Source organism: Candoia aspera, chromosome 2 (genome assembly GCF_035149785.1).
Source record: "Candoia aspera isolate rCanAsp1 chromosome 2, rCanAsp1.hap2, whole genome shotgun sequence".
NCBI classification, from domain to species: Eukaryota; Metazoa; Chordata; class Lepidosauria; order Squamata; family Boidae; genus Candoia; species Candoia aspera.
The window spans coordinates 150,071,207-150,089,558 of record NC_086154.1 but is presented as its reverse complement, the minus strand read 5'-3'; the positions used below and the strand labels follow the sequence as shown (position 1 = coordinate 150,089,558).

The 18,352-nt window shown below is 45.1% G+C and overlaps 1 protein-coding gene across 2 annotated transcripts in view; it reads left to right on the top strand.

Moving 5' to 3' along the window:
• The first annotated feature begins 884 nt into the window (after positions 1 to 884).
• The window catches only part of ARHGAP4 (Rho GTPase activating protein 4), a 57,720-nt gene continuing 40,252 nt past the window's right edge, over positions 885 to 18,352 (top strand). Inside the window, exons 1-3 of one of the 2 annotated variants that reach the window (XM_063294254.1) lie at positions 885 to 1,205; positions 14,529 to 14,724; positions 16,801 to 16,963. In XM_063294254.1, coding sequence (XP_063150324.1) covers positions 1,151 to 1,205; positions 14,529 to 14,724; positions 16,801 to 16,963 — 414 coding nt within the window. In that variant the 5' untranslated portion in view covers positions 885 to 1,150. The remainder of the gene's footprint in view (positions 1,206 to 14,528; positions 14,725 to 16,800; positions 16,964 to 18,352) is intronic. The other variant, XM_063294252.1, reaches the window with a different exon arrangement.

Below are 18,352 nucleotides of genomic sequence, written 5' to 3'. Positions count from 1 at the left end.
TCAGTGCAGGAGAGAAGCCAGTGTCTTCCAATAAGGTGAGAGAATTGGGCTCATTTAAGGCAGGGCAGGCATAAAGAACCCCACTTCCCAGCCCCAGCCTTCTTCTCCGCTCTAGTCCTGGCCACAAGAGGCCCCCTGTGAAGGGGTTCCTGGAGATATTTAATCATTTATGCAGCTTGTATCAAAGGAAGGAGGCTTGGGAGAAAGGTGTCTGTGGAAAAGGAATCTTATTCTGGCACTGGCTTTAAGGTGGTTGCCCTAGAATGGCAGATTTAACCCAGTGCAGTAACTTTGAGCCTCAGTTCCATCATAAGCCAAGATCTGTACACCATGATTGATGAAACAGGCCATGGTGGCCCGGTTCACAAATAGCACCGAGCCGTAACAGATGGTTCTCATACCACGCTAAACCAGATATCAAATACCTAATCTTGGCCTGGTGTCTAATTAGTACAGTTAATTATATTTAAGGGCAGCAGCAGATTTCCTAGATAGGTTTCTCTTGCTTTTCCTGTTCCTCCTCCCGTTTGGTCAGGGCACTGATACAACGCACAAGAGCAGTTTTGCTCCCTCTTGTATGTACAGCCTTCGTGGCTGTACACTGGCAACTTGAAGCACCAGATATCTTCCACTGAACGGGTGGCTTCATCCCAAGTTACAGCTCTCAGGAGCAACTCCATAGGACCACTGTCGTCATTATTTCTTCGAGAAAGGGGCGATGGAGGAGGAGGTGTAAAATGGGCGATGGAGGAGGAGGTGGTGGTGTACTGTAGTTACTCCAACGCAATTCGCAGAGGAGGGTGCAATCTGGTGGTGCAACAGTCGCCGTTGCCGTTTCTCCGGTTGCTGTTGGCAGCGCTTCTGTGCAGTCCCGGCGCCGGAGACAGTGACACAAAGCCTTTGGCTCCAGCCCTGGACGAGAGCGCCTGGCACCGGGGGCTGATTGTGGCTGGCACGGAGAGGAGGGGAAGCCGGAAGGCAGCGGGTTAATCCCGCCGCTCCAGCCCCAGCTTCTCCTGTGGGGAAGGGAACCAGAAGGGAAGGGGGCGGTGCCTCGCCCAGGAGCGCGGCACACCGAGCCGCATCTCCCGTGCGCATCCTGCGGGTGAGCCGGCGGCGGCCCTGCTGCGCCCGGTCCCGACCTGCCGAGATGAACGCGCCGGGGAAAGCGCGCCGCCTGGCCGAGTACGAGACCCAAGTGAAAGGTGAGCGGCGTTGGGGGGCGGCGGCGCCTGGTGGGGGTCGCGGTGGGGCGGCTGCTGGAGTGGGTGGGGCTGCAGGAGCTGGAGAGTAAGAAAATGGGGGCCGGAGGGCGAAGTGGGGGGCTGTTCAGTTGCCTGCAGCGGGCGAAAGGGGCGGGGCTGCGTATGGAGGGGGGCAGGGGTGCACTGTGTGCACGGGTATCGGGGGGCGTGCGTCGGGAGCGCCACTGCGCTAACGCAGTCCGGGAATGGGGAGGGGGAGAGGGCAGAAGCGGCCCTCTGGAGCAGGACGTCTCCCTGCTTGTGCAGGTGGTAGCCGCTGTGACGACGGCGTTGTGGCGGTATCACTTCCCCTCTGCCTGAGAGCTTGTAGGCCTGGGAGATCCAGGGCACCGTCAGTCTGAGCCGTTTGCTGGAGCCCGGGGCCCCCTTCCTGCTGGGGTGCCTGCCTTGTCGGGGATCATCCTCGGTGCGGGGATCCATTGCGGCTGCGTTTATATTGGTGGCAGACGAACGCGTTATCCCGCCACCCCTCCTGCCCCTGAAACCTAGAAAAATGTGACCCAGATTTTTCAGCCCAGATAATATTATTGCTAGAGGTAGTAAAAACGGAGCAAAAGCTACGACTGCTTTTTCTGTTCCAGGGGCAGGAATATGCTCTCGCTGATAAAGGGTGTGGGGTTTATTGGTTCAGGACACAATGTGAGGTTCCTTAATGGAAAAAGAAAAAAGAAATATGCCAGATTGACAGGAAAAGAAAGGAACCCAGGAGTCCTGATTTCCAGCAGCCTCTCTGCTGTGTAAAACGTTCATTTCCACTTCCCATCTGAAGACACCCTTGTACAGCAAAGCTGTTGATTATAATGCAACATCCCTTCTTCAAGGTTCCGGTTGTTCAACTTCCTCTGTTGTGAGTGATCAGCCAGCAATAATTCTGCCTCTGCCTCGTTCATCAGCTGTTTCTCCCCCTCTTCCCCCCCCACCAGAGCACAGCACCTTTCTGGACATGTCTTGGCTTGCTGTACATATCACAGAAGCCTCTGCTGAATACCAGAAGGCTTTGGTCTGGCATTCTGGGCTCAGAGTCTTCACTATCATTTAACCAATTGACACATAAAGTTCTAAGACATTTCAGTGTTGAGGGGGAAAGAAGAGTGGCCCCACCATAGAACTTGGGTGGCACCTTCCATTGAGACAATAGGGTGTGCACATGGGAGTGTAAGCTTGGTTTCAATAGGAACAGCCATGCAAAGGGACAGTTGCTCCATTTTAATGCAATTTGCACAGGAAATTAATCAATGGATATTATGTTGTGGGGCAGACCTCTCTCTCCCATCAGTGGCAAAACACCAGGGATATTGGGTGGCATTGAAGCAGGGCTTTGGGGCAGACACCCAGGGTCCCACTGAACAGAATAAGTAGGAGATCCCTTCAATGCAACTGGGCTGGCTTACGGTATTTTGATGTGGGTAAGTAATATATATTACAAGCCCGGGGAGCAGGCTATAAGACTGTTGCATCCATTAAGCTACCTTACTGAATCCCTGATTACTTGGCGCAAGGTTGCTTTATTGTTGGGGTATGTCCACCCGCTGCTAGCTTAATTTTCTCTTCCAGAAGTCCTACCACCCTGCTCACATTACTTCTCCTAAACCTTACAAGGCTGGAAACAAGCCACTATGCATAAAGGAGAAGTAGAACTTAAATATATTTAGACACAGATACATTTAAGCTTGCTTTCCTTTCCTGGGTTCCTGCTAGCAGATGCCATGCCACCCTGAAGCAGAAGGTGAGGCACCTACTTCAGAGGCATTTCTGAGGATCTGTGCAGGAGCTTTTGAGTGTGGAAATAGCCCCTGAGGAGCAGTTGGGGATGCTTTCACCACAGGGCTTGGCTCACTGGATTTTACTGATGTGCTGACTTTGGTGTTGTACCATGTTGGAGAAGATGGCATGTCCCTGGAGCAGGAATAGCCAAATGGGTACCCATGGGCTCTAATATGCTAAGGAGCATCTCCATTGAGTTCCTTCAGGCTCACTACCCCACTTGACATTTTCAAAAGTTCTCTTACGTGGGAAACTGGGGTGACAAAGCAAAATGCTCACCACATCATCTTTATCTCCAAGAATGGCATTCTGTACAAATAAAAAAGTGTGTGTTTGCTGCCCACTGCTTGATTTGAAAATGTGACAGCTTTGCCAGGCAAAAATTAAAAAGAGAAGCTGGGGTGATAGAAGGGAACCTAACTGGAAACCAGAGGAGATGGCTGAGTGGAAGCTAGCTAATTGAAATGCTGAGCGTCCTGCTTTGGGTCTGATTGTGCATCCCCTCATCAGCCGTTTTAGAAGAGTGGCCACAGCAATACAAATGCATCCAGTGGTCCACTGAATGCAGACCCTGTGAACCCAGGTAGCCTAGCCTTAGACCAAATGTCAGACACATCCAGATGTAAGGTATGGTTGGCTTTCCCATGAGGTAGGATGAAACTGTTGCCTCAGGCCATTCATTCAGTATGATGTGGAAGGAAGCAGAAGGGTTGTTTAGTTTATTATTATAAATGTACTTTTACTAGCAGAGGGAGAAGCAGTTGTGGAATGTTTTGCTTTAATAACTTCTCCACCACAGGGGGGTCTGTGCTTCGTTAAGGATAGGAGTCCACATTTGCTCTTCTGCCCCTGGCAGTACAGTAAAATGTTTGGGGCCTGCAGCAAGTTAACTCTTTAGCTTCAAGGTAAAGTTGAAGCTAGCTCAGCTGTAATGGGAGAGCATACTGCCCCTTGAGTGTGCTGGATTACATCTCCCATAGTTCTCAGCCAGGACATTATTTGGCCACATTGACTGGGAATCACAAAGATGTGGTGCGACACATCTGGAAGGCACCAGGTTGGGCAGAGGCGGGAGAAATAAGAGACATGAGCTTTGAATCCCAAACCTTCCAGAGAGTCAATAGGAGTGGCCTCCTCTGTCTGAACCACCATAGAAATATGAAGGCAGGTAAATCTTAATAAATAAGATCCTTGCAATTGCATCACTAAGGTATTCTTTTTTAAGCAAATTACTTTCTAAAGAACAAGACAGTTTGCATGAGAAGGATAATACAATGTTAGCTGTGTTCAGGCTAAGATTTGAGCCATATTCTAGATCAGATTACCTGTAGACTCTTGAACACCCGACTCCTGTATTTGTTAGTGCAATTAATATGGATTATTTTCACTGTTTCCTCTATGGCCCACTGGAGTGGAGCAAAATGCTTCCTAGAGGGGACTCAGAGGCTTTCTTATTTCGTTCTCCTTTCCCATATCCTTGGCTTACACCCTATCCTGTTGCTGAATCAAGACTTTGCATGGGAGGGGTTGGAGAATGGCCTGATATCTGTGCCTTCCTTTTTCTCTCCAGTCAACTGATTCTCCCTTCTCCACATCCCCAGCTGAGTCTTCTCTCCCCACTGAGTACAGCTTCCGAGTTGTCAGTTCTGATTTTTCAAAGGCTTTTGTGCAGAGGGGTGGGGGAAGGGTTTTATCCATTTCTGGGTCTCTTCCCCCTTCCGCCTTCGTTTCTGCTGATAAAGCTGGTAGATGAAGCAGATGTGGTCGCCCTCCTCAATTGTTGGCTCCTTTCTTAATTCCCCCAGCCCATGAACCAATGGACTTCCAGCACCCTGGTATCTGACATGGATCACGCTTTTGAATTCTAGGCTGAGTCTTGGTGGAAGGAATTCAGTTAACTTCTCCCTTTTTGTTAATTTGTGTGTTCTTTTTTCTTCTGCTATACCGAAGCTTGTTCATACTGAATCAGGGCCTATTGAATGTTTTCTTCCAGGACATACATTGTTCTTTACTCATTATTTTGGATTCTAGCATTTTTAATACTGTACACCACGCAGAGCTGGCCAGCCTTTCAAATTTAATAAATAAATAAATAAAAGTAATTACAGACATGCACACACATACATGCACACGTACCTTGTGATATCAAGAGCAGAGGCAAAATACACTGCTCAGAAATGTAATTCCCTAATCACTTGATAGTATCTAGCTTCTAAGCTGACTTTTGTCGTTTCAGCAGGCATTGCCTACTCATATCCTTCAAGTGTAATCTCACACTTAGAAAGGACTAGAAGCTGAATTTTGCACTCAGTTCCACTTTCTGCATTGTTCCTACACTTTTCTAGAGTATTTGCAGCATATGACCAGGTCTCTTGTAGGGCAACCCCCACTCTGCCTGCTAATGCTCCTGTATGTATGTTGTGTAGGTCACACTTTGCAAGTGAAATTTTTTTATACAGCATTTTTATGCAGGAAGTGTGGGCGTATATAATACACACAGACACAGTGTATGTGTGTGTGTATATGGGTATGGGTATATATATATACCCATATATACCTATATATACCTGTTCCCTTGTTGTTAACTGTTACTCTAGCTTACCAGGTGAACTATTATTTACAAGCCTATTTCTCTGTAAAGACGTGAGATCAGTGTTAGTTCCATTTAGTAGGGCTTGTGCTGTGCCACTGCACACAACTTGGATGATGGACTCCTCGTGTCTGTCAGCCAGCAGAGCTGTCGAAGAGAACATGACAAGCTATGGGACTCTTAATGCCTCTCTCTGTGAGTGGGAGAGTGAATCCCCAAAAGAAGTGGAAGAACCATAGCTCTTTGAAATGTTTAAGGTAGGTTTTCTTATATACGAGAGCCAGTTTGGTCTAGTGGTTAAGGCAGTGGGCTAGGATCCAGGAGACAGAGAGTTCTAGTCCTGCCTAAGGCGTGAAAGCCAGCTGGGTGACCTTGGGCCGGTCACCCTCTCTCAGCCCAACTCACCTCACAGGGTTGCGGTTGTGGGGAAAATAGGAGGTGGTGGTTGTTTATTCGTTTAGTCGCTTCTGACTCTTTGTGACTTCATGGACCAGCCCACGCCAGAGCTTCCTGTCGGTTGTCAACACCCCCAGCTCCCCCAGGGACGAGTCCGTCACCTCTAGAATATCATCCATCCACCTTGCCCTTGGTCGGCCCCTCTTCCTTTTGCCCTCCACTCTCCCTAGCATCAGCATCTTCTCCAGGGTGTCCTGTCTTCTCATTATGTGGCCAAAGTATTTCAGTTTTGCCTTTAATATCATTCCCTCAAGTGAGCAGTCTGGCTTAATTTCCTGGAGGATGGACTGGTTTGATCTTCTTGCAGTCCAAGGCACTCTCAGAATTTTCCTCCAACACCACAGTTCCAAAGCATCTATCTTCCTTCTCTCAGCCTTCCTTATGGTCCAGCTCTTGCAGCCATATGTTACTATGGGGAACACCATTGCTTTAACTATGCGGACCTTTGTTGTCAGTGTGATGTCTCTGCTCTTAACTATTTTATCGAGATTCCTCATTGCTCTTCTCCCAAGGATTAAGCGTCTTCTGATTTCCTGACTGCAGTCAGCATCTGCAGTAATCTTTGCACCTAGAAATACAAAGTCTTTCACTGCTTCTACATTTTCTCCCTCTATTTGCCAGTTATCAATCAAGCTGGTTGCCATAATCTTGGTTTTTTTGAGGTTTAGCTGCAAGCCAGCTTTTGCACTTTCTTCTTTCACCTTCATCATAAGGCTCCTCAGTTCCTCTTCGCTTTCAGCCATCAAAGTGGTATCATCTGCATATCTGAGATTGTTAATGTTTCCTCCAGCGATTTTAACTCCAGCCTTGGATTCCTCAAGCCCAGCACGTCGCATGATGTGTTCTGCGTACAAGTTGAATAGGTAGGGTGAGAGTATACAGCCCTGCCGTACTCCTTTCCCAATCTTAAACCAGTCCATTGTTCCGTGGTCTGTTCTTACTGTTGCTACTTGATCGTTATACAGATTCTTCAGGAGGCATACAAGATGACTTGGTATCCCCATACCGCTAAGAACTTGCCATAATTTGTTATGGTCCACACAGTCAAAGGCTTTAGAATAGTCAATAAAACAGAAATAGATGTTTTTCTGAAACTCCATGGCTTTTTCCATTATCCATCGGATATTGGCAGTTTGGTCCCTAGTTCCTCTGCCTTTTCTAAACCCAGCTTGTACATCTGGCAATTCTCGCTCCATGAATTGCTGAAGTCTACCTTGCAGGATCTTGAGCATTACCTTACTGGCATGTGAAATGAGTGCCACTGTTCGATAGTTTGAACATTCTTTAGTGTTTCCCTTTTTTGGTATGGGGATATAAGTTGATGTTTTCCAGTTGGATGGCCATTCTTGTGTTTTCCAAATTTGCTGGCATATAGCATGCAAAATAGGAGGAGGAAGGAGTATTAGGTATGTTCCCCGCCTTGAGTTATTTATAAAAATAATAAAGGCGGGATAAAAATTAATTAATTAAATAAAATATGATAGTTGAGTATATGCAGGGCATCTGAATACAAAATACTAATCTCTACACTAGTATATCCATGCCAGTGACAACTATGAGCATGGCATGAAAAGGGCACACACATTCTTTTCCTTTTCCAGTTTATGTGAATGATGGTTGAGTAAGGATGGGCTTCCTTTCTGCATATGTTTTGAAGCCATGGTTTCTCTTTGTGTAGGTCTAGGCTACTTGTCATGATAGGTAAAGGTAAAGGTTTCCCTTGACGTTAAGTCCAGTCGTGTCCGACTCTAGGGGGCGGTGCTCATCTCCGTTTCAAAGCCTTGGAGCCGGCGTCCACAGACCCGTCCGTGGTCATGTGGCCAGCATGACTCACGGAACGCCGTTACCTTCCCGCCGAAGCGGTACCTATTAATCTACTCACATTTGCATGTTTTCGAACTGCTAGGTGTGCAGGAGCACTTGTCATGATACATAATTATATATTCATAATTATATATTCATGCTTGCTTGAATCATTGAGAAGCAGTGTTCTGCAGTCAGCGGTGTTATGTACATTTATGTAATTTAACAAGTACCCATGCAATTTTGCTCCAAGGTGTGACTTTTGGATGGCTTGATTGCAGTAGTGATGTTGTTTTTGTATCTCTTACTTAAATGTGATCTTCATGCAAATTGTGTCTCTCTGCATCAAATACAACTTGATTGTGCTTGTGGTTTTACCTTTGTATGTGTCATAGTTTGTATTTATAGATGCTGTTAAGTGAATGACTAGCCTTGTTTTCTAGAACACAGGTTGATGGTCTCTTACCTGACACTGTTCTGCCAAATTGGGGGGTGCTGCTGTATATAGAAAGCAACACACAGAAATGTGATAGTATTTTTTAAAACTTCTGTTTCTTATGAAAGTTAGCTTATTGATAATTTATGAGAACCAGTCTTGATGTGAGATTAAGAGGGGTTCTAGACCAGCTTCCTCTAACCTCCTATCCTCCATATGTGTTAAGTCTATATATCCTAGAATCCCCAGCCAGGATGGTTATGGGAGTTGTAGCATCAATGCCTCTGGTGAGCACCTGTGGACAGAGATGCCCCAAATGACATTTTTATTTCCTTAAAAAAAACAAAACAACCAAAAACCACAAACCAGTACCCAGACTCTGTTGCTTTGCTTGGCAAGTGACAGGAATCAACTGGCATTAGCTGGCCTGCAATAGCAATGTCATGTTTAAAGAGGAGCAGTTGTGTATATATAGAATTTTGTGTTGGAAAAATTAGTTGCCTGTTGACCTGGGAGGAAGAGATTATCGATCATGTAGCTAATTTGTGAAAAGAGATGTGTTGGTTGTATAAAACCAAAGAGGCTACTGATTTACTAGTAGTTGCATACATATTGGTAGTATTTATTGCTGCGTCAGAACAATGGTGCTCTGGCAAGAATTCACTGAACTGATACAACATTAGTTTATTTCTTCATTTTGGAAACAGATGAAATGTTCTTAAAATGGATTTTGACTTAAAGGAAAGATTCCTAGATGTGTGTTGCAGTAAATGAGGGACAAAAGGCATTTATTTTGAGAGCCTTGTTTGTTGCTATGATGAGAAAAAGGAAGGCAACCAATTAAGTCTGTCATTCCATCTTGGTTGATTGCAGGAAACTGAGGGGTTTTTTTGCAAATAAATTGCTCATTGTTCACAAGAAAGAAACATTTAACATGTTACCTTTTATGTTTGGAGTAGTTTTAGCATGTAATGTCATGAAGCAATTTACATTTTTCATTTAAGAGGTTTGTCTATACCAGTGTTTCTCAACCTTGGCAGCTTTAAGATGGGTGGACTTCAACTCCCAGAATTCCCCAGCCAGCATTGAAGTCCACCCATCTTAAAGCTGCCAAGGTTGAGAAACACCGGTGTATACTGTATGAAATTATGGATTTTTTTTTCCAAGTTGGTACCAGTATCAGATATAAAAATATGCTCTCCCACATTTTGTCACTCTCAGAGACAGAGACATTCTCCCCAGGACACACCTCTGCATTGTCACACTCATACCACATTCAGGGTGATGCCACTGGACTCTCCTCCACTGGAGGGCTGCCTTTAGGCTAAGGATGAGTAGACACTTCCCTAGGGTACCAAAACTTAGAGGGGCACCGATGCCACCCCTCCTTCCAAATCATTCTAAACATGCAGATCTTCACATTGGTGGAAGGTGGTGCCATCGGTCAGTGTCGGCTAGGATACCATATACCCTTGAGCACAGCAACTCTGCTGCCCCAATTAGTTACCCTCTTGCTGCTGCAAGTGCCCAGTTTGGCATCCTTCAGTGCAGAGGTTTGCTTCTGTATAGAGCAGGAAGGAGCGCCAATAGCAGCATTTGCTCCTTCAGATACAGAGTACAAAGCATGCGTAGCTCTCCCGAGATGGGGAATCCAGACTGACTCAGGAAAATACTTTTTTGACAAGCAACCACAGGGAAGAAGTAAAAAGAGAAAGCATTCACATACAGACATGAATACCAGCTGGGACAAAGGGATTAGGAATGGAAGTTTGAGTCTAACCAGTGGGAAGCAGGGAAATACCCTCACTCACCCTTTGCATGACTGGCTTATCCACTCTGCCACAAGAGAAGGTAGGAAACTGACTCATCATGGCCAGGCTAAAGGCCAGGAACAGTTCACATGTTACAGGTCCAGCATATGGCCCCACACTAGGAAAGATGGAGAGAGGATTCTCCTCCAGGTAGCATGAATTGGTATCCTGGGTTTTTGCATGGGTGAAATAACCCTTACCCTGCCTCTAACCTGCCCTGCAGTTTAATGGACCCTTTGCCATGTGCTGCTTGACCTTAAAAGCTGGGCAGTTCTTGGCTGCTGACATAACTGCAATCTTTGCCCTAAAAACTCTGGCTCTCAACTGCTCCCCAGCCTAATCAAATGCTTCATGTAGACTGATAGTGGTGTTTATTCCACCTGTGTACCATCTGGGCAGAGAATGGATGGATGCCCTACTCTCATCCTAATTCTTCCCCTACTCAGAATCCCATTCCTGAGGCAACTGAAGCCAGATCATAGTGGTGTATGAGATGAGGTCTCTCTCTTGAAGCAACTAAGGGACAACCCCAGTGGCTCCATGGAAGGCACAGTGCAGTTTTTTGGGTGGTTGCTTATTCCACTGCATGCAAGGGGAGAGGACCCTCCATAGTTCAGTGGACTGCCAGCTGATGGTGTAGGATCTAGGAACGTTCTGGTGGTCATTGCTGTTGGTGACAAAGAGGGTGTTAGAAATGGAAATGCAGCTAGCGGGAGATGCAGAGAGACAGCAGTGAGCTTTTGCCACCAGCACTTTGCAAAGAAAAGAGGAAATGAAGTGACCTGAGAGCTCAGCCTGTTCTCATGTCTCAACCTCACCGGTCACTGGAGTAGAGAAGACTGCCTTGATTGGGGTTGAAATGAAAGAGTGTGGGTGTTCTGTGGGTGCTATGGTTGTGACCCTGGAGGGTAAAAGGGCTCCTGAACATTGCCTGGTCTTTGCCAGCAGTTAGCTCATCTACCTGTTCTTTGTTCTGTGTGGTCTGTCGGAACAGAATGATAGAGCAAAACAGTTCAGACAAAAGACCCAAAACAGTGGGGACTGGACGATAGAGAAAGCCACGAGAGCCATTTGCAAGAGTTATACTAGCTAATTGTGCCACTCTCAGATAAGTGGCATTTTTCAACCATAGGGCAAGTGTGTTCCTCTTCCCATCCTTGCGTTGACCTGTGCTCCCTCCTGTTTGCCAATAGGAGGAGCATGAAAAATGGCAGCTAGCCAGGACCCACCCCTTTCTTATTCTTCACGTGCCACTGTCTCCTTGCAGTGAACAAAAAGAAGTTAAAGCTCCCAACCAGCCACTGTGTAAGAGAAGCAGAAAAGTTTTCCCTCAGAGCACTGAGGATGAGGGACAATGGCGGGGCATAAAGTATCTTGCCCCCTGTGGGAGGGGGAATTCGCAGACTCGAAGAGGTGGTCGGAGTTCCCATCATAGGTCCAGAGAAACATGGCAACATTTCTGCAGCATTTTTTTTCCTCTAGCAGGAACTGAGCCTATAGTTCGTTGGCTCAGCTTGGCTTCGAAAGCCCCATGTCTTGGAAGATGCCAGTCTAGGTTTCCTTAGGGATCAAATGCTTGTCTGGCCCTAAAAAAACCTGTGATCTTTCATGAGAGCTGATGAGTTGCAAGGGAGATGGGAGGTTTTGGCTGTGTATGACATTGCTAATCTTTGGATTTGATCTTCCCTTCCTTATTTGTGTGTTTGCTGTGTTCAGACACCTCTTGACTCCTGAAGTCAGCCAGAATTTGGTGGTGTTGGATACCTGTGTCTGTTGTCTCAAGGTATTGTTAGGTACCTGTTTGTTATACATGTAGCTTCCTATGTGGGTTCTGAAGAGAGCTGTTTATGGAGAAGCACTCTCTTTGTGTATAAAATTTTTATCTCTCATTACCAGACCTCCCTTTTATGAACCCTGATCACCCACGACATGGGGTCAGAGGGTCCTGTTACCTAAGTCAAGAACCGTAGAATTTATGGATGCCATAGGAGCATCTGAAATTCTGCTGTAAGGTGTCTGTTGTTTCCTTAACCCCTTAAGCCAGCAGATATGAAGTGCAGGATTGTTTCCATAGTGGATCAAATTTACTGTACTTTTTTACCCTCTTTCTGGAAATAATATATGCCAGGACCTATCTCTTAAGTGTATACAAGAAAATAATAGTAGATAATCCTTTAGCATGTTCAGAGGACATTGTTCATGCTACTGAGAATTATATCCCAATCCCTCTGTAATATAAATCCCTTCGTATAAACTAGAATTGGGAAATCCGGGCCCCCAAATCAAAGAGGGAGGTGTCTGCTCGCAATTATTCACTGATCCACTTTTTCTTCCCCAGCTGGAATGCATTGCTTCCTTCTGAATCCTCCTGTGAATGGGAGTTGTGAAATTAACAGCATTTTTAAACAAGCCTCTCAATGCTGTCTCTAAAAAGATGCTGTTTTAAGACTCTTACAGCATGTTTTTGAAGATCCTAATTATAGAGGGCTTGTCAGGAGATAACTAGGTTTGCATATTGATGCAGAGTGGAAATGTTTGATTTATGTTTAATTCATATTTGCTAACAGACCTGGAGGTGTTAGAGAAGTTTCCTTTCTGGGCTTGTTTCATCATCTAACTTTCCAGTGAATAACAGGGCTGAAAAGTGTATGAATATGTGCCTGTTTCTTTTGTACTGTTTTTGCTTCTGGCCAAATAGATATTACATGGGTGTGAAGTTGAGGGGAATGGGGTTACTGTGGAAGCACACAGTATTTGAAGTTGTAAAAACTGATGTTTCCAGTTTGTAGCAGAAGCTGACTGAAAATAATACTGATTGGCCTGCCCCCTTAATCCTACAAGCCCACTCCCCCGTTTTTCTTTTTTAAGTAACAAAATTAAGTGATAAACAGGTGTTTTATATTTTAAGAGTTAACACCATGGTTTTAAAGTCTTGAGTGGTTCATTTACTAAATCATGGAGGATTGATAATTCAGCATCTATGCAGAGTGACCACAAGAGAAGATTAGGCTCAGTCTGAGAGCAAGACCACAGATTCATCCTTTCCTTTTGAAACAATATAATAACTTCTTTGATAGAAAGAAAAGCTATTTGAGTGGAACACCATGTTGCAATGATTTTCCTTTCAGCTTTTCCTAAAACCGTTATTTATTCAGCAGTGCTCCTATCCAGCCTCCATCCTGGTGGACGCTGGGTGGCAAAAAACTGTTGTGAAAATAACAGAATAAAGCAAAGAAAATAATGCAGCTATAATAATAATAATAATAATAATACAATAATATAATAATTAGTAATTACATAATTCTGGTCCAACAATCAGTTTGGAATAATGGCTTGCAGAAATAGATTTTATCTCCCTGTGAAATGCAAAAATCGCAACAGCCACACATAACACTGTGGGAAGAAGGTTCCAAGGAGTGGGAGTGTCACAGAGAAAGCCTGCTTTCGTGCCAGGTAGTCCTTGACTTACAACCACAATTGGGACTGGAACTTCCACTGCTAAGTGAGATAATCATTAAGTGAGTCATGCCAATTTTATGACCTGTTTTGCCGTGGTCATTAACTGAATCCAGCTTCCCCCATTGACTTTGCTTGTTGGCAGCTGGCTGAGAAGGCGATCATGTGACCCTGGGATGCTGCAACTGTTGTAAATACGTGCTGGTTGCCAAGCACCTGAATTTTTATCACATGACTGTAGAGATGCTGCAATGGTCGTAAGTACAAGGTCCGGTTGTAAGTCACTTTTTTCAGTGCTGTCATAACTACAAACAGTCACTAAACAAATGGTTGTAAGTTGGGGACTACCTGTAAACTCGTGTGCCTCTTGAGGGAGGAATCCTTAACAGGCCTTCTCTGTGTGTCTGGACCAGGAGGGCAGATTCTGTTCTAGCAAGGCATTGCCTGAGGTATCCTGATTCTGCACCAAATAGCACTTTGATTTAGGCCTGGAAACCCACCAGTAATGAATGCAACAACAACAGAATTGTTGTTACTTGATGTTGGTGGGGTTATTCCACCAATAGTTTAGCCACCATATTTTGTAGCAGTTGCATCATCCAAGTCATCTTGAAAGAGAGTTGTCTCCACAGAGATTACATTATAGTAGGCAACTGAGTGGTGACCAAGGTGGGATTTACTTTTGGTTGGCATCCTGGCCCAAGTAAGGTTGTAACTGGTGCATCAGCCAAAGCTGGATGAAGGCTCCGTGGTCATGGCTTCCACCTGCTGTTGAAGCAGATGCCATGAATTCAGGAGGACCCACAACTCAGAAACCAACCCTTTCAAGGGGAGTGCAACCCCAGCCAGAGCAATGTTTTAAGGAAGTGCCTCGAACCTAAGATGACTTACAGAAATTCTTGTTCTCCAAACCTTTCCCTCTACTATAATCTGTGCTTCTCTCTCAGAAATGCGTTGGCAGATGGGGGAGCAGGTCCGAGGTCTTGACTCTCAGGCAGAGAGTCGGCAACAGTTGCTCCAAGATGTGGCTGACTTCCTGCGCCGGAAGGCTGAGGTGGAACAAGAATATTCCCGAGGACTGGAGAAATTGTCTGATCGCTTCTCAGCTAAGATACGGGGCTCCAAGGAGCATCAGAATTTTAGGTAGAATCTTGGATTCTTCAGAGGGTGAACAGATGTTGAGAAGGAACTTCCAGAGAGACCACTTGAAGGTGGTGATTGCAGGATCTTTACTGGGGTCCATTTTGTGTGTAAGGCAGTACAGTGGTGATTGTTTCCCAAACCACAATTGTTGCTCTGTTGGTAGATGAGAGACAGTATAGCAAATAACTATAGAGGAAGAAATAGGAAGTTCATGAGTTGATGACCAGTAATCCTGCACTTAGAGGTAACTGTTGTTAGAATGTTTCTTATTAGCCCAGTTTCCTGTCAATGTGCTTAGGTTCAAGCCATCATTCCTCATCCCTGACCCTCCCCCTTTTGTTAGAAAACTGATTAATCTTTCCCAGCCTTCCAATCTCTTGGGGGCGCTAGAGATTTTATTTATTTATTTATTTATTTATTTAATATTTCAAATTTGGTAGCCACCCATCTCACTCGGAGAGTGACTCTGGGAGGTTTACAATAAATGTTACAGTATATGGGGTTCACAACCTCCCATAATCCTTTTGACATTTCACTCACTCTCCAGTCAATACCCCAATTCAGATTTCATGGAGTATATTTTATAATCCATCGATCAGTTTCATAATACTAATAGAAAACTCCTGGGCTTGATTTTTCCTGTCAAGTAATGTGGACCTTCCTCTTAGCAACATCTCACAAGGAAAATTGGAAGTACCACAACATTAAAATACGTTTTATGTAACAGCCCATGAAAGCTACAATTGGCTGAAAAAAATCTTACCAAAACCCCCCTGGAGATTTGAACGGAAATAGTCAGAACAGGTTGAAGCAGATGTGATGTTGACATGAGTGAGGTGCTTTCCATACTGATAGTATATAGCACCTATGTAGTAGCAGTAGGGGTGATTATTATTTGTCATGAGCTTATAACTAAGTGCAGTACAAACATAGAATAAAACAGTGATTAATACTGTAACATACTATAATTGATGAGAATATTGTAATATAAAAGAAGGATCTCCAAAAGAAAAGGCCCAGGGTATATAATATCGGTCTGTATTCAGATCTGAATTCATGAGATGCTTTTCCTTAAAAGCAATTTTGATATTGCTAAGGAAAGCCAGATTTTGCTTATTTTTTTTTTAAAACAATTACTTCTGGAGGTGGCCAGCAGTGGAGAAAATGACTGGTGGGATGGCGGATGAAGGAGAGGTGAGTTGCTGATGGAAGGGCTGAAGGCAGGTGTTAAGTCTGACTCTATCAGGATGGCTGAAGACATTGCCTGTAACTAAGTTTCTGTGATTCCCACATTATATTCAACAATTCATCCCAGACGATACAAATGCTTAATGTTATGACTAGGTTGCCTTACCAGCAATACTGGGTTAGTGCACCAGTGCAGTGTCAGCACAGCAACAACAGCTTATGAGAAAGAACATGGAGATGCAGAGTTCTGACCAGAGATTTGAAAAGCGAAGTTGAGCATGGCCAAATCTTGTTACTACATTGCTGCACTAGAAGGTGGGACAGTAGGACAGACAATGATCTGCTCTGTTTGATTTTTTGTGTGCAGCAGTACTTTGATCTTAAGCTGGGTGTGGTGCAAATGGGTGAAACACATTGTAGCAGTTGCGGGGTGTAACTGTGGTAACTGTTGTCAGATCCATATGGCATACGAATGGTCACGGTTGGTGCACTAAATGTGGTTGTGCAAATACACTCCTTGCCACTGTTGCAACCATGGAGAGGCAGCTTTGGAGCTCCCCCAGGCTGCAGACCTCCTCTTTCAAAGGGAGTGCAACCTGATCCAGAACAGGCTAACCGCAATTCCAGAGCTCAGCTAATTTCTGACTAACAGTTCTTCCACCTTTTGGGTGGTGGTAGTTAATTTTAGACTGTTCACCTTCATCCAGCACATTGCCAGACTTAGCCAAGACCAATTACAGGTACCGATTACTTCCCTGGAGTTAAATGGCGGGAAGTAATAGAAAAAGCAAACTGCAAATAAGGAAGAGAGATAAAGGGATGATAAAAGCCAAGGATGTGAATTGTTCCTCCAGTCAAAGATTAAAGGGCTCCCCTCTTTCCATGCAGGAAGGACCAGAATCTCCCTTCTCCTTTGAACTGCTGGTATACTATCCTCAACCAGACGCGGCAGGCAAGCCGGGATCACGGAGCACTGAGTGAAATCTACACGGGCCATTTGGCGCTTCGGTTGGCGCACATCAGCGAGGATGTGGGGCGATTGGCCCGGAAAGTAGGTGCTTTGGAGGGGAGAAGGGTGGGTTCCAGCCTCAGTAGGCCACCTTGGTATGTCTATTGAAGGTGGACTTTGTCCCGATTCCTAGGCCTGAACAAAGGACTCTTCCTTGTGGCCCATGCTATCCCTTAGCCTTGTTCTTGCTAGAGTCTTCCTTTGCCCTCAGCCAGTTATTATGCCTGATTGAAAAGGGAAAGTGGACAGAAATAAGACTTTTCATGACTCTATAGCATCTGTGTCAGAATGTTCTCTCTGGTCTTCTGATCAGTTCAGTGGTTGGGAACTGTTTCTGTGACTGTTAAGAAATCATGGGAAATGTTTTCCCATATCCAGTTCCTTACCTGGCAGACCAATACCTAGTGGCCTGGAACTTGGTTGTCAAGTACCAGCACCAAAAGTGATGGGTGGTTGTGTGTGGGAGAGATATGTCACTGCAGAGGGTGGGCTCAAATATTATACTCTGAGTCCAGTGTGCTATTTGTATTCAGCATCTCCTTGTGTTCACTGTGTGCAGCCCCATTCCACTTGTCTTTCCCTCTGAGTTTTGTATCTTGCTCACCAAAGGTTCAAAGTCATGCACAATAATTTCCATGTATGTATTTGGAGCTCTTACCTTAAGCTACTTTCTAGATCCTGATCCAACCAAGGTGCTCACAAATTCAGCAGTTTGCAAGCCTTCTCTTTATCAATGGAACACAACTCTTGATTATTTAAGTCTTACCTACAGGCAAACAGAAGCTGAGAAGGACAACCATGTTCAGTAGATGGACATTTGCCCTTTTAAGAAGTGTAAGATGGCTCAGCCCTCACTGTCTTCAGCCAAGAATTTGCCCCCCTATAAACTGGTTGCAGGATAAATTTATAATTGAGCTCTTAAAGAACAGAAAATTGAGTGGCCAGGCCCAAATGTTCCCATGAAGTGTTAAATGCAACACAAAAGAGACAGACCCGCCAGGCAATTTGTCCTCTTACAGGGTTCAGGTATTCTCTAGCCTAGATAGATCCAGAGAAATTGTTAAGGAGGTGTTAGCCCTTTGAGGTAGACCAGGTCAAGAAACAGACACCACAAGAGATGCTAGAATTCTATTTTATAGATATAGGTTTTGAAAGCCTGGAGAGCTGGTTTGGTGTAGTGGTTAGGGCACCAGGCTAGAAACTGGGAGACCCTGAGTTCTAGCCCTGCCTTAGGCACGAAGCCAGCTGGGGGACCTTGGGCCAGTCGCTCTCTCTCAGCCCTAGGAAGGAGGCAAGGGCAAACCACTTCTGAAAACCCTTGCCAAGAAAACTGCAGGGACTTGTCCAGGCAGTCTCTAGAGTCAAGACTGACTCGAAGGCACACATACATACAGTGCTTTTCTAAGGAAGCAAGGAATTGGTGTGAGCACT